The sequence below is a fragment of the Cervus elaphus genome, chromosome 7 (genome assembly GCF_910594005.1).
Source record: "Cervus elaphus chromosome 7, mCerEla1.1, whole genome shotgun sequence".
Lineage (NCBI taxonomy): Eukaryota > Metazoa > Chordata > Mammalia > Artiodactyla > Cervidae > Cervus > Cervus elaphus.
In genome coordinates this window covers 28632200-28647392 of record NC_057821.1, presented here as the reverse complement: position 1 = coordinate 28647392, position 15193 = coordinate 28632200, and the positions used below count along the sequence as shown (strand labels likewise).

General features: G+C 49.5%; 1 protein-coding gene across 1 annotated transcript; it reads left to right on the top strand.

Moving 5' to 3' along the window:
• The first annotated feature begins 2155 nt into the window (after positions 1-2155).
• MUCL3 (mucin like 3) lies at positions 2156-10796 on the top strand. Its single transcript, XM_043908773.1, has 3 exons — positions 2156-2308; positions 8934-9982; positions 10490-10796. Exons 1-3 carry the CDS (start codon positions 2227-2229, stop codon positions 10634-10636), a joined length of 1278 nt encoding a protein of 425 aa, XP_043764708.1. The 5' UTR covers positions 2156-2226; the 3' UTR covers positions 10637-10796.
• Positions 10797-15193: the final 4397 nt, after the last annotated feature.

Here is a 15193-nt window from a genome sequence, read left to right as displayed (position 1 = left end):
TCAACCCAGGTGGTGCGGTGGTATAGAATCTCCTGGCAATGCAGGAGATGCAAGTGACACGGGTTTGATCCATGGGCCAGGAATATCCCCTGGAGGAGGAAATGGCAACCTACTCCAGTATTCTTGCCTGGAGAATCCCATGGACAGAGGAGCCTGGTGGGTTGCAGTTCATGGGGTTGCAAAAGAGTCGGACATGACAGCCCTTATGTACACACAACCTATTATAGCTCAGACACAACAACTTCTTCTGACATCAAGAGCCTGCACATACCTCTAGGTTCCTCCACCTCTGGTGCGTGTGTCCTCTGGGGGACGTTGTGGCTAAAAGAGAATGGGGAATGTTTATTTACACAACGAAGGCAGAGAGTCTCAACCTGAGCACTACTGATGTGAGCTGGAGAGTTCTTAGCCGTGGGGCTGTCCTGTGCCTTGCAGGATGGCCAGCAGCCCCTCTGGCCTCTACCCGCTGGATGCCAAGAGCAACCCCCTCCAAGGTGGAACAAGGCTGTCTCTAGACATTGCTACATGTCCCCAGGGGGCAAAGTTGCCCCTCCTTGTTGAGAATCACTCTCCTGGAAACCTGGGTCCCTGAAGGAAAGCATGGAGGTGGGGCCAGATTAGTGGAAAGGGGGATTTTCAGTCCCTCCCGGATCCAGATGGAGTCTCCCCACCCTGCAGGACGCATTGCCTGGGAGGCAGGCTGCCCAGTTCTGAGCAGTCAGGCTTTGGTCTGACTCCATGGAGCCTAATTACTCTCCCACTAATTGCGTTAATGAGCAGGTGGCCTCTCCTCTTCCCTTCCATTCCAGCCCTGCCTAGGTCCTAGGGACCAATCATATCAATACTGAGATGGATTCACAAGTTCGGCCCTCTAGTCCTTCCATGAGCCCCACAGCCCCAGGGCCCTGGCACCCTGCCCTCCGGGTCCGGCCCTCTCCACCCCCTCTGCCTGCTCCACTCGCCCCCAGAGGTAGGAGCTAGCCCTGGCTTCCACTCCATTCAGCCGAGTCAACACGACTGATCGAGTCCCATGTGCCAGGCCCTGGCCCTGGTGCTGGGGCTGCAGCAGCGATCATGGTAAAGACCTCGCCGGCAGGCTGCTGATTCCCCAGTAGAGAAGACTCACCGTGAAGAAATTAAGTGAGCAATAGGGGCAGTGACCCAAGAAGAGCCCCGGACCCACAGCTTCCTCTCTCCTTAGAATCCCAGGGAGACTGTCCTCCCCCTATGCCAGCCCCAGGCACTGTCTCCTGGGAGCGCAGTGTATGAATTTTGACAACCTCTGAGCTAACGTTTGCTTCAGGCAGGGAATCAGGACATAGGGGAGAGGGAGACTCCAGGGAACTCCTACACATGAGCGATCTGCATTTCTGTTTAGGGGTGAAAGAGGGCTTGCGGGCAGAGACAGCAGCGGGCCTGCCATTGGCTGTGCTGAGGTGGGAGAGGAGGGGGCTGGGGAGTGTCTGCTGAGCATCTGTCTGCTGAGCATCTCTGCCAAAGACCCTGGCTTCAGTGCCTCTGGGTGGCCTGGACCAGCGGCCACCCCTGCTGAGGGATACGTCAGTCCCTGGGGTTCCATGTCTGCCTTGTCTCCGTCCCCACTGTCCCCACTTCTTGATGTGTCATCTCTGGACACCTGGAAACACCTGTCTTTGCAGGAGCCAGCCACTGGAGGGCTTTCCCCATCTCTGCTCTTTCACCTCATACTCATGGGCAGCTCCACCCAGGGCAAAAAGAGTGACCATGTGTGAGTAAGGGGTGTGGAGAGCTGGCCTGACGTAAGAGAAGTCAGAAGGGGAGGGTGCAGCTGAAGAATCAGAATTTGAATCTCTCCCCAAACCCAGGCATGCAACCGTCCCCCTCCCCATCCCGCCCCAGCCAGATCTCAGTCTTTCTAGAAGCCACCGTCTGCTCCCCACCAGCCCAGAACCCTGGACACCACCCACCTAACCCCTTCAACCTCTGCTGGGGCTGGGGCAAGAGTCGGTCCCTCCCAGTTGCCTTTCCCTGCCCCCAGATCCCACCCCTTGGGTAGACACCCATGCTCCCTGCTCCATGACGAAGCCGCTGTGGTCTCCGGTTATCAGGGCTCCCCTGCGAGGCGGGGCAGTTCCATTTGTTTAAGATTTCAATCTGAGGAGCCCCAGCCCCCGTGACGTCAAAGCTGGGCCCATATAAGCTGAGGGGACCCCAACCCACGGCCTCAAGCAGCCATCCAGCTCCGACATGGCCCAGCCAGCCCTCTGCATCCGTTCCGTCTTTGGCCTCCAGTGCTTCTTCCTCTTCCTTCTCACCTCTTGGGAGGCAGGTAAGATGCCCTCAGAGGCGAGGGGTCACCATCACACAGGGACATAGAAAACAGAGAGGAGTTGTTTCTTAGCATGCATATGGTTGACCAATCATAGATATGAACAGCAAGTGAATATGTGGTGGGAAGAGGGGTGGGTTCTGAGCTGCTGCATACGGTTGTCTAGGGTGTACACTGCTCAAATTTGCCAGCTGAGGGGCATGTTGGAGATGAAACACAGCCAATGCTCTGCTTAGCTCTGCTAAAACTTGACCTGCAAGGCTGCAGACACCAAAGATGGGTTTCTTTCCGTCTGGATGAAGACACTGGCTGCTGGCAGTCCTGGGCAGGCAGCAGTGAGGATCTGACACTCCCTGAGCATCTGCTTTGTGCAAGGAATTCACGGGTGTTCAAAGTACTTCATCTCGTTTCATGTCCTCAAATCCCCTGAGGTGATTAATGATATCCCATTTTATAGTGAGGAAAGTGAGACTCAGAGAGGTAAAATTCTTGTCTAATATCGCAGAGGCAAGCTGGGATCCTGCCATGCCACCCCCACCACTGTCCTCAGGGCGCATAAAAAGCATTTCTTTCCCTGTTCTGCACCGATCTGCGTTCCAGCCCTGGCTCTGGCCCAGGTACTTGGTCTGGGCTTCTGTAAAATGGGAGGATGCACCTGGCCAACTGGTTACTGCACACCAAGTGTCATTCTAGGCATTTCATCTACATTTATTTACTTAATCCTCATGACAACTCAATAAGGTGTGTGTGGTTTTATCCCCATCTTACAGTTGGGAAACATCCCAAGGCTTTGGGCAGAAAGTGAATATAGAAAAGTTTGACGATGGCCAGTATGGGAAAAGAATCTAAAAAAAAAAATAGAAGAATGGAGATATATCTGGTTCACTTTGCTGTACGCCTGAAACTAATGCATTGTAAATCAACTATATTCCAATAAGAATTAAAAAGAAAAGTTTGACAAGCCAAATAGACCTCACCAGGTAAAGTGAAATTGCAAAATTAGTTCACTTAATTAAGAGAGAGTTCTGCGACCGAAACTGGGGAGTGGAGACCCAAACACCGGGGCGGTTTGGAGGGGCCTGGGCAATTCAGAGGAGGGTCTTTACAAGGTAGACAATTGGCAGAAATAGGTTCCGAGGGACTCTCTAGGTACTGCATAGAGTCATTCACAGTAATAGCCTTGATGATCCCAGACCAGGGCCCAGAAAGACCTGAGTATGGACACTCTGGCGCAGGGGAGGCAGCAGCTTTTCCTTCCAATAGGTGTTTGACCGACGGTGACGTTTCTCCTTCCCTAAGCTCAGGGTCGCGTTGAGGCTGGAGGGGCCAGGAGCAGGTGATGGGGTTGATGGTGGACAGTAGGTGCAGGGGCCGAGGAATCTCTCAGCGTCTCCACCAGGTCTCCGCAGCGCTGTAATTGGAGGCCCTTCCCCCCCCACCTCAGAGGCACCAGAGCCGCCCTGAGCCATCACCCCGGTCTCACCCACCTTCTCTTCCCCTTCCCATTAGGCTGACTGTCCTACCTGCTGCTCTCCTTCCCTCTGTCATGCTCCTGCCCAGGGAGAGGATCCTGTAGAGGCAGGAGGGAATGAGTCTCGAATCAGCTCTGCACACATTCACTTATTTTATTTTTCTCACTTTCACTTTTGAGGGAGATTTACTCTAGGGCAGTGGTCCCCAACCTCTTTGGCACCAGGGACTGGTTGCATGGAAGAAAATCTTTCCACAGACCGGATGGTGAGGGGGCATGGCTTCGGGATGATTCAAGCACATTACATTTATTATGCACTTTATTTCTATTATTATTACATCAGCTCCACCTCAGGTCATCAGGCTTTAGATCCCAGAGGCTGGGGACCCCTGCTCTAGGGCATAGGACAGGCGCAGGGCACCCTTGAAATGTGAGTTCTGGAGTAGGACACGGGGCTCTGTGGGTGAGGTCTGGGAGACGGCCATGCTAGAGCCTGGCTGGCTGGGACCGAGGGGATGGTGGGGAAGGAAGGTCCCCCAGGTGCTCGGATCCTGCAGAGTGGAACAAGCGGGTAATGGGTGGGGAGGGCTTGAAGCTGGGGTGAGGTTGGGAGGGAAGTGGAGTGTGAGTCAGGGCCAGGACATGGCTGTGTCCAGCAGAGAGTGAGGCCAGGGTGGGGAGGGAGAGGTGTCAAGAGGAGTGGATGAAGACCTTTAGCCCACAACGCCCTGTCATTTACCCACAGGACCAATCAATACTCAGACGCAGATAACTAGATCCTAGAACCCCAGAGTCTGCATCATGCCGCCACAGAACCACAGGTGCAGGATCTAGATTAAATCATCACTGCAGAAAGCACAGATAGGGCTGAGGTGCTAGGGAGAATCTAAAAAAGACATTTTCCTACAGTAAGTGTCATTTGATTTAATTTCTATGACAAAAATAATATAGTCTCATCCTAGAAACTGAAAAATGGGGAAAATAGAAAATCTCTTCTAATAAACCCCAGTTGCTCAGTCAAATATGTGAGTGTATTTCTCTTTCATCTTTTTACTATGTCTGTGTTTTAGGTCACATGTTGTGCTTAAACTATATAGACACTTTAACAAGCAAGCAAATGGAGTAAGCCATTTTTGAGGGATGGGACATTAAGAAATATCAGAAATAGTCTTTTGGGTGAGGCTGTTATGACAGAGACCCCATGGCACAAGTTACTTAGTAGGATGTCCATATTCTTTTCAAACTAGTGAAAGAAGCAGATATAACAGACCTTTGGAACTGTACACACAGTTTTGATATTGTAAGATTTGTTTTCATTCTTTTATCCAGGGTGAGTATCTACCTCCAGTGTCTTATGCTAAAGCCAGATTTTCATCTTTGTCTATACCTCAGTGACCAAAACAGTTCTCTTTAGATCATTTTCATAGTCAGCAAAATGAATATCTCATGGTGAAAACTTCCTAGGAAAATCAAGTTGCTACCAATGGTAGATCTACTAGAAGACACGATCATCTCAACCCGGAGGTTTAGTCACTGATTTGCCTCAAGACTCAGGACCACGGGTTACCTTGAGCTTCAGCTCCAGATTTTATAAGCAACGGTTCCACAGCTATGTGATGTAAATCTGGAATTCTAAAATCTAGTTATCTAGGTCTAGTTATTGACTATGTGGCTCCTGTGGTTAAATAAGCGATATCCCAAAACTGGTCAGTGAGAGGTCTTCTTTCAACATCTTTTCATCTCAGGGCTCCATTACTTAACACAGTAGAAGTTAACCCTTAGTCTCCCAACTTTTGGAGGTCACAATTACTTTTTTTTTTTTTTTTACTCAATAGGCATAATGAAAATCTATTGGCATGGCTTCTGAAAAGTTTTCATCAGTCTTAAAAAATTCCTTCATTTATCTATTCAACAAATATTTATGAAGTGCCGCCTATGGCCCAGACATTGTTCTAGGCTAGAGACATAGTGATGAATAAGACACATAAAAGTCCCTGCCACTGGGGGAAGTAAACTGCACTTAATATATGTTAGAAGGTGATGAGTGCTATGTAGATAAAACAGGAAGCAGCTCAGGAATGTGGAGGGCTGCCATTTTGAAGGTGTGGTCAAGGTAGGCACAGAGGTGTAGAAACCAGGGCAGGTAGGAGAGACACCTGGGGCTGTAGAAGGCTGGAGGGCAAGGCCACAGGGTCAGCCTTCCCTTACTACCAAGAGAAAAACAGGAAAGTCTGAGATTGTTTCAAAGGCTACAATTTCAAAGACTACTAAAGAGTCTTCTACACTTCAGAATCTTCAGTGCTCCATACTTCCTATAGTCTTCACACTAAACTGGTAGGTTGACATCGTTATTCACTGTTCAGGCCATGAGCCTTCAGAGCATTTAAGTGGCCTGAGTGAAGATGCAAAGCTAGTGAGGGATAGTGCCTGGACTCCATCCTGTCCTCTGACTCCTTAAGGCCAGTGGAATTGGCTGTTCTGAACTGCCCATCTGCCTATTTCTTCACTCCATGGATATTTAATCATCCCTTATCACACTTAAAAGCATCTGGGGTGTAGTGAAAAGCCTATCTTTGCCAATTACTCACCCTCTTTGAGCTCCCTTTTCTCACCTGTAAAATAACAAGATCATATACTTGCCTCACAAGTTCATGGTGAAGATTAAATGAACAAGTACGTGAACAGCATCCTTCAGGGATCCCACCAATGTCAGTGTTCTTTCTTCCCCAAGATACTGGGCTGACTTATGGGCTATATCACTGACTCAATGGACATGAGTTTGAGTAAACTGCAAGAGTTGGTGATGGACAGGGAGGCCTGGCATGCAGCAGTCCATGGGATTGCAAAGAGTTGGACATGACTGAGCAACTGAACTGAACTGAGTGTGGTCTTCACCAGTAAAAGCCTTGGCCTGGGAGCCCAGAATATGTGTTCCAGTTCTGGCTCAACCTCTTATCTGCTGAGTGTCCTTGGGGAGATTGCTTAACTTCTCTCAACCTTGTTTCCTCATCTATAAAAAGGAGAGGATAATAAATTCTCAATCTCAAAAGGTTGCTGTGAAAAGTAAATGGTTTAATACATGTCCTCCTTCATAAGACCTGCCTGTCTCTCAGTAAGTGTTCTAGAAAGGTTGACCATTGCCATGGCCAAGTCACCATTGTGTGTAAGTTATCATTTCTCCAAGAAACTTGAGTTTCTTTGCTGTAAAACAGGGACATTGACAGTTTCTGAGATGCCTGTGGGGAGCTGGGAGATCAATTACCCTAGAAGACAACCCAGAAAGAATGGCTATGAGGTAACTGGCAGAGTGCCTGGCCCCAAGAAGGGCCCCAGTAAATGATAGCCATGGGTTTCCCTTGTGCTTCAGTGGTAAAAAACCCTCCTGCCAATGTAGGAACCACAGGAGACATGGGTTCGATCCCTGGGCCAGGAAGATCCCCTGGAAGAGGGCATGGTAACCTACTCCAGCATTCTTGCCTGGAGAATCCCAAGGACAGAGGAATCTGGCCAGCTACAGTCCATGGGGTCGCAAAGAATTGGACACAATGAGTGACTGAGCACATACATACACACACATGATCAGTATTGCTGCCAAGAAAGTCGGAGAATGACTCCAGCCAGTGAAGAGAGGGCCTGATGGTTCAGCCCTCCTCTCTCCCCCCAACCTCGAATCCCATCAAAGGACTTGGGCTTCCTTCCCGCTCTTGACCCTTTCTTGTCCACCCGTATTTCTTTCAAGGACTGAGTTCCTCAACCATCAGCCCTCCTAAGCAGTCAGCAGGCAGGTGGGTGGATTGTGGTTTCCTGTGATTGGGAGTGCGTCCAGGTTCTGGTCGCCACCTTGAGCTAACAGAGCCTGGAAATCTCAGTTATGTAACGATGCTATCTCTCACTCTTCAGTGCTCTCCTGGCCCTTACTCTCCTGGTTAGATATCAGAGACATCTCCTCTGTCTCCATTGGTTGTTCTTCCACGGAGTTAAGGTCCATATCTGTTCACTGATGGGGTTCACACCCTGTCCTTAAACATACTTGGTCCCTGCCAATCCAGCTGCCTCATTCACACCTCCTAGGACTCCCAAGTAAACCTCTTTTTCTTTCAAAAAGGCCACCTTCATCTGTCTCAGAGGGCTTCAGGTGTGTGAGAAGGGGGAGCCAGTGGGGAACCATAAGGGTTGAGTCCTCTCTTCTGCTTCCTGGGATCCAGATCCACCTTCATCACCATAATGAAAGTTTCCCAGCCCCCTCTTCTGCCCACTCTCTGTCCCTCTTTTTATATTCTCGTGAGTCACCGGTGTCTACTTACTGTGGGAGGTTTCGCTAGAAGTCTTTCTTAGTCTCTCACACAGTTACATCTGGAATGGAGCTGGACTATTATGGAAAGATGGAGATTAGGACATTTATTCCCTTTCCGCTCAGCTCTGCCGTGGAAAGACAACTCTATTCCATAAGTATATAAACTCTAGCACAACACTGGCAAAGCAAAATACCAGTCAATAATTCCTCTCAAAATCTTACAATGCGATAAACTGGACAGGGGTAGAGGTTGTAAGCTCAGTCACTAGGTTGTGTCCAACTCTACTCAACTCCTGGACTGTAGCCCACCAGGCTTCTCTGTCCATGGAATTTTCCAGGCAAGAATACTGGAGTGGGTTGCCATTTCCCCCTCCAGGGGATCTGCCCGACCCAGAGATTGAACCCATGTCTCTTGCATGTCCTGCATTGGCAGCTGGGTTCTTTACCACTGTGCCACCTGGGAAGCCCGGGTAGAAGTTGACAGTCACACAAACAACTGGCATGTCACATTGCAGGTAGCAGGAAAAAGTAACTAACAAAGAATTTTTTGAGCGCTGAGATGAAGCTGGAGCTTATTTGCTGAGAAAGATCAGGAAAAAGGCCATAAAGCTAGGAAGATCGAAATTGAAGAGTAAGGAGCAGAGGTGGAGGGGAGAGAGGCGGCATTCCTGCTGAAAGCACAGCCACACACAGAGGTCCAGAGACTGGAAGTGAGAACGGGAATTAGATAGCAGGGTATTCCAAAGAGACTGGCTGGGGAGACACATCTGGGATAACAAAGGGAGCCCTACAGATGACATAGGAAGGGAAGCAGGGGAGAGCATGGAGGAAGTTTCTTATTTGCCTCTCTCCCTTCACAGGTGCTGCCACACTTCAAGAACCCCGGAAAACTGGCGAATCCTCCACATCTGATCATTTGTTCTCTCTGACTCCAGCCCCTGTTTCCATTACGCCCTCTAACCACACGACTCTTCATTCAGAACACAGCTCTCCAGACCCCCTGAAATCTACAGAAACCCATAAGCCAAAGCACCGATGCACTACCACGCGCCGCTGCAAGCTGGCTCACCGCGCTGTAAACAACTCCCAAAGCGCCACAACTCAAGTTGCTCCTCCTGCTTCTGAACAGAACTCCAGCAAACAAGGAATCGAGAATAAATATGCTTCTGAGTCTAATGCCACCGCTAAAACAGATAAAAGGTCAGATAGCGAAAGACTTACAACTACAGTATCCAACAAAAAGAATATCACTTGTCTTAAGAGCACAACAAGTAGATCAACAGTGACAAGCAAACCAGCCAAAGTTGTCACATCAAGTACCACCTCAAACAAGACTACTGAAAAGGCAACACAAAAACCAGGAAAAGGGTTTGACGGCAAGCAGTCAACGACAGGGGGCCATGAGAGGACCACAGGAACCCCAGAAAAGTCCACGGAACATGAAGGAAAGACCACGGGGGACAATGAGAGGGCCACTGGAGCCTCAGAAAAGTCCACCCAACACAAAGGAAAGACCACATCAAACCATGAGAGGACCACTGAAACCTTTGGAGGCCCCACAGGACACGGAGAAAAGATCACATCGGGCCATGAGAACACAGCAGCCACAGAGAACATAAGACCTCCAGTGAAACACACAGGAGACGCATCCGTCAGCACTATATCTCCTTGTACCAGTAACACTGAGGCTTCTCGGCGTGTATCCACTGGTTCTGTTACACCCACCAGGTCGATTGTGTCAGAAGTCCCCAACAACAAGAGCCATCCACAGCAGAACAAAGATGACTTACAAGGAGGTGTCCATGAGGGAGAAACAGAAGGGAGTGATTCCTTCCCCGCATGGGCCATAGTGGTTGTGATCCTGTTGAGTGTGATTCTCCTTCTGGTGTTCATAGGCCTGATTGTCCTGGTAAGAGAGAGTAATGCCCAGGGGGTGAATCCATGGAACAGGGAGCTGAGATGATGTTATGGATCAGAACTAGAGGGAATGATAAGTCAAGGAAAAGTGGCATGGTGTGGGAAAAGATAATAGAGGGAGTGTGGTGGTGGAAACAATGGAGAAAAAAAAAAGATGCATGGGACATGAAAAATGGAATTGGGAAGCAAGCAGTGACTGAGAAAAAAAAGCTGTGAAGCAGGGAAAATGTAGGGGCTGGAGACAGAGTCTGGGGGTGAGAATAGGCAACATTCGGATAAAGAAAATAGGACAGAAGAGGAAACTGGAAATGAAGTCTGGAATTCTATACTGAATCTGGGACTGGAATAAGGATTAGGGTTTGAATGGAATCTTGGGAAAGGAGCAAGTCAAAGGTTCAAAGTCAGGGAGAACAGAATTGAGGACCTGAGTTATGGGTGTTGATAAAAGCAAATGGCATGGCAGATGGTACTCACTTCTCTTTTCTCCTCCCAATCACAGGCCTGCTACTTGGCTCGAACACGCCGTGCATTGATCCAGAACACTGAGAATAATGACTCGGAGAATGTTGGGGGCTCCAATTCCTACCCAGTTTACCTGATGGAGCAACAGACTCTCGGCCCATCCCAGACCCCTGGCCCACGATGATCATTCAGAAGTTGCCCACCCCCAGCTTTTCCATGACCTTTCCCTTTCCTGGATGAGACCCATATAACAGGGACCCACAAGTGTGAGTCCCACAAGTGAGACCCACATTTCTATCCCCTGGACTCCAAGAAGGGCAAAGAACTGAGAGTTAACACGCTAACACTTCAACTGCTGTGCTTATTTAAACCAGTCAAGGAGCAAGGTGATAAAGCAAAAAGGATGTGAGGTTGGGGTATAGAAAAGAAAGAATGAATAATACCAGCGAGTGTTCTCTGAAGAAGATGATGATCTGAAAATGAAAAGGTGTTTGATGGATGTATGGGGTGGAGATCAATATAGGACTCTGAGTCCTGGGAGGGGCAGCACAGTTGGGGAGCCTTAGAAAGCAATGCTCCAGACCTGACCGAGTCAGGATTACAGGCAGGGGGAGTCAAAAGACAGAGCCTCTGGGTTTCAGGACCAACCTATGCTATTTCCACCTCTCACTTAGAGTTTGTGTGTGGACAGGTTTGTCTCTCAGTTCCCAGGGCCCTTGATTTTTTTTTTAATAAAAAAAAAAAAAAGATCTGAGAAGAAAAGAGAATTTCCTTTTCCACCCTCTACATTCTCAGAAAAATTCCAGGAAAGATCACTCCACAGAATGATACCTCCCACCCAGATGGCTCGTCCCTCTTCCTTCTGAATCCCTTAGTTTTTCTAAATTCTACAGTGGGCATCCTGTTGCTGGGTTGTGGGTGGGCACGTAGGGAGGGATTTTTGTTTGGCCTGCAGCCTCTTCCATAAATCTCCACCCCACGCCTTCCTTGACAGTGTTCCCCACTCATCATTTATTTTCCTATCTCTTCCCCTAAAGCCCCAAAGTCTTGGCTTTTTCCTGTAGGAGTCACCCATCTTCTCTACTGCCCCTATCCTCTCTCCTCACACCTTCACCCCAGATTCTGATTTTTCTCCTTACAGACATTTCATCTGGGTTTTTCTCTCCAATTTATTAAAGCTCTTTCATCTATTACTGATTGGGCAGAAGGAGAGTCAGCTGATGACAGATAGCTTCTTTCTATCCATTGGTCTTTCTATAATAAAGTGTAAAAGAGTTATAAAGTAAAGCATAATAATTACTGGACTATCAGTTGGGAGAAAGTCCTGACATGTGCCTGGCTTTAGCTGTGACCTTGCAGAGAACCTTAAGCAGGAATGGCTAGATGTCAGGGATTCTTTGGAGTGTGAGGAAGAGAAGGCTGAATTTCCATTTCTCCTAAAATGGCTCATTCCTGGATTTCAAGAAGAGTCAGTCTGAATTCATGCTTGGCTCATTTGCATGGTGACAAAATGAGGAGAAAATGGGTTAGTAAGCAAGTATTTCTAAGTACCTATTATACATTCTGTTGAGGATTACAAAGAAGTATAAGACATTGCTCTCATCTGAGACACCAAAACAGGAAAGTAGGAATTAAGTAATTCAATAAGAGTTATCACAAGGCAGTACTACACAAAATAAAATAAGACTCCAATGAATTAAGCCCAAATTTATGCACATCTGCCACGTCCGGTACTCATTAAGACAGCAGCCCTGCTTTAAAATCATTCTGTGTCCAGACGTAGGTCACAACAGAACACCTGCCCATCATCCATGCAGCTTTGAGTCTCACCCTTGCTAGAAGAGGATAAGGCAAGAGTGAAAGAGAAAGGCAAGAGAAAGGCTCTCTAGTTTGCCAAAGGCCTTCCAACCTTGACTCAGTCCAGAATCAAGCAGCAGGGTCTTGGGCAGCTTTTTGGCAACCCCCTTTGTGGGAGGCTGGAAGGCCATCACGGACACCAGTCCTGGTCTGGATCCTCCTGTCACTGGATCATCTGCCAAGACCCAGCTCTGGGCTGGGAGGGCCCTCAGGCCTGAGGAGCTCTCTGTATCTCCCGCTGCAGATCCGTAACGTGGGTTCTGAAAAGCAGGCAAGCCAGATGCAGAGGGAGCCCCAACATATGTGCCTAGAGAGAGCCTCGAGGCAGAGAGGGATGCCTGGTTCCCAGAGAAGGCTGGGGTGCTGTAGGAAAAAAGGAGGAGGCAGCTAGGTTTCCAGCCTCTTGGCAGATGGTGACTGATCACGTGACAGCTGCCAGGACAGGAGGTCACCCGCCCTGGGAAGAAAGCAGATACCGCTAACCCCAGACTCTTAAACACTGAATTTTCCCAGCCCGGACCCTAATCAAAGAACTCAAACAAAATAAAACAAAACAGCCAACCCGACCAATGCCTCCCCCTCAAGGCACCAAAATGGAGCACTAGGGGTCAAAGGGCGCCCGTTTGGGGGAGTGGGGAAGTTCTTCATCTCCCCAAAGCAAACAGGGACTCTGGGCCCCAAGGTGTGGCCTTGAATGTCTCCCTTCCCACTTGTCTCTACCAGGATAATGATCACTTGGAAATCTAAGGACAAGTCCTTTAACAAGCTCTGGAGCTGGGCTCGGGTTAGGAAAAATTACTTACGGAATGAGTGGCAAGCCAGGGAATCGGCTCCCGGCTCATCGCTGCCCCCGCTCCCGGGGCCCCAGTCCTGGGGGAGAGGAGAGCACTGCCCTGGCCGGGGGCGCCCAAGACCCCAAGGGCTGGAGGGGGCTCCGGGTGCGAGAGCAGAGGGGGAACCTGAGCAGCTGGGGCGCTGGGTGCCCCAGGCGGGGAGGGCTGATGGAGGCCTCTGTCTCTGGAGGCCCCACTTGACCTGCGGCTGCAGAATCGAATCCGGCTCACCTTCTGGCGGTGGGCGGCACCAGAGGACGACAGTCCCCGGCTGCAGACTCACCACCCTAGCTTCCCCCAGCTGAACGCCCGGCCTGGTGGGCTCCGGCCGATGCCCTCCAACCGCCCGGAAGCCCCTCTAACCAGGGAGAACATGGGCAGGGGGCTGTTTCAGGCGAGTCCCCTCTCCTGGCCTCATCCACAGTCTCTCAGAGCCCCACAACCTCCACGTAACATCTGTGCCCACGACATACTCTACTTGGTTTTTGGCTGTGTGGGAATGCTGTGGGATTTAGTTCCCTGACCAGGCATCGAACCGCAGCCTCTTGTGCTGAAAGCGCTAGAGTCTTAACCACTGGACCACCAGGAAAGTTCCAGCACCCTCTATCGTCATCTCTGAATCCACCCAGGCCTCCTCCAAAGTCTCTGAGACTACTGGGCCTCAGCAACAACGCCCGTGTCCGCCATAGCCTCCACCATCAGGACCACAACATCTGAGGGCACCATGGCCTCCGTCCTCAACCCTGAGGAGGACAGCTGCTTACACAGCCTCTAACACCACAGCAGTCTCCACTAAAACTTCTGTGCCCTCCACAGCTACCACAGTGCCCAGTGAGACCACCACAGCCTCTATGGTGGCATCTGTGCCCATCACGGTCTCCACCAATGAAACCACCACAGGCTTTGAGACCACCCACCATCGCTTCTTCCATAGCCTCAGGAACCCCTGTGGGATCTGTGCCCACCCAGGCCTCTGAAACTACTGCGGCCATCTCAAAATACTGAGTATTGGTATTGGTCCAGGGGATGTGAAGGATACTTCACAAGTCAAATCTTGCTTGTTATTTGTCTTTCCAAATAAAGTGCTGGAACACAGCCACACCTATTTGTTTACATCTATAGCTGCTTTCCAGTTACTTTGCATAATTGTGACAGAGACTGTGACCAAATAGCCTAAAAATCTACCATCTAGCTCTTTACAGGAAGAGTCTGCCAACCTTGTTCTAGTCCAAGACCAAAACTAGTTTTTTTTCATACTCTGGCACTTGCTGTAAAAAAAACCCATCTCTGCACTTGCCATCAGCACTCATAATGGAACTGATTCTACCCACTTTGTTCCGACTCCTTCTCCTATTCCAGTGACTGAGACTGTTCTATCAGCGTACCACTTCTCATTTAAACACAACATTGCTGCGGACACCACCATCTCTAATGCCTCTTCTGTTATCAGGTCCTCCCTCCTTGTCTGAGTCCCCCCTCCTCCCACCCCGGTCCCTGGGGTCACCATCTTCTTCATGTGGGTCAGGTTCTTCCACATATATTTGGAGCACACTCAGCTCGACTTTGTTGATCACCACGACTGTGCACAATTATATCACCTCTGCTCCAAGTCACAACCATTGCCTCATCCCTGGATAAATCTTATTCTGTCATCTCTTCCTCCAGCACCATCCTTATACCCAGTGACTAGATCACAAGAATATCAGACCCTATTCCTTTTATCCCAGCACACCCTCTACTCTGTGGGTGGCCACTTCCATAATTGAATAGATCTCCCACTTCTCCATCAGCCATGATCACATTTCCTCAATCTTCTGCCTCCACCATCCTCAGTACCATCCATGCACGTATTCTACCTCCTCTTCTGTAAGATACTCGTCTCTATTCTGGGGACTGTGGCCTTGGGAGAATCACTTTCTGCTGTCTCTCTTCCCACCACAACACCTCCCCTCAAACCAGCACCACAGTTGTGTTAGAGTCAACCCCTCTGCTCTAAGTACACCTGCCTCTCCATTAATCTTCTCCACTACAAGTGCATCATGTTGGGTAAT

Coding starts and splice junctions, on each gene's coding strand:
- MUCL3 (XM_043908773.1), top strand. CDS start 2,227: ATGGCCCAGCCAGCCCTCTGCATCCGTTCCGTCTTTGGCCTCCAGTGC. Junction 2,309..8,933: donor TCTCACCTCTTGGGAGGCAG/GTAAGATGCCCT, acceptor CTCCCTTCACAG/GTGCTGCCACACTTCAAGAA. Junction 9,983..10,489: donor TCATAGGCCTGATTGTCCTG/GTAAGAGAGAGT, acceptor TCCCAATCACAG/GCCTGCTACTTGGCTCGAAC.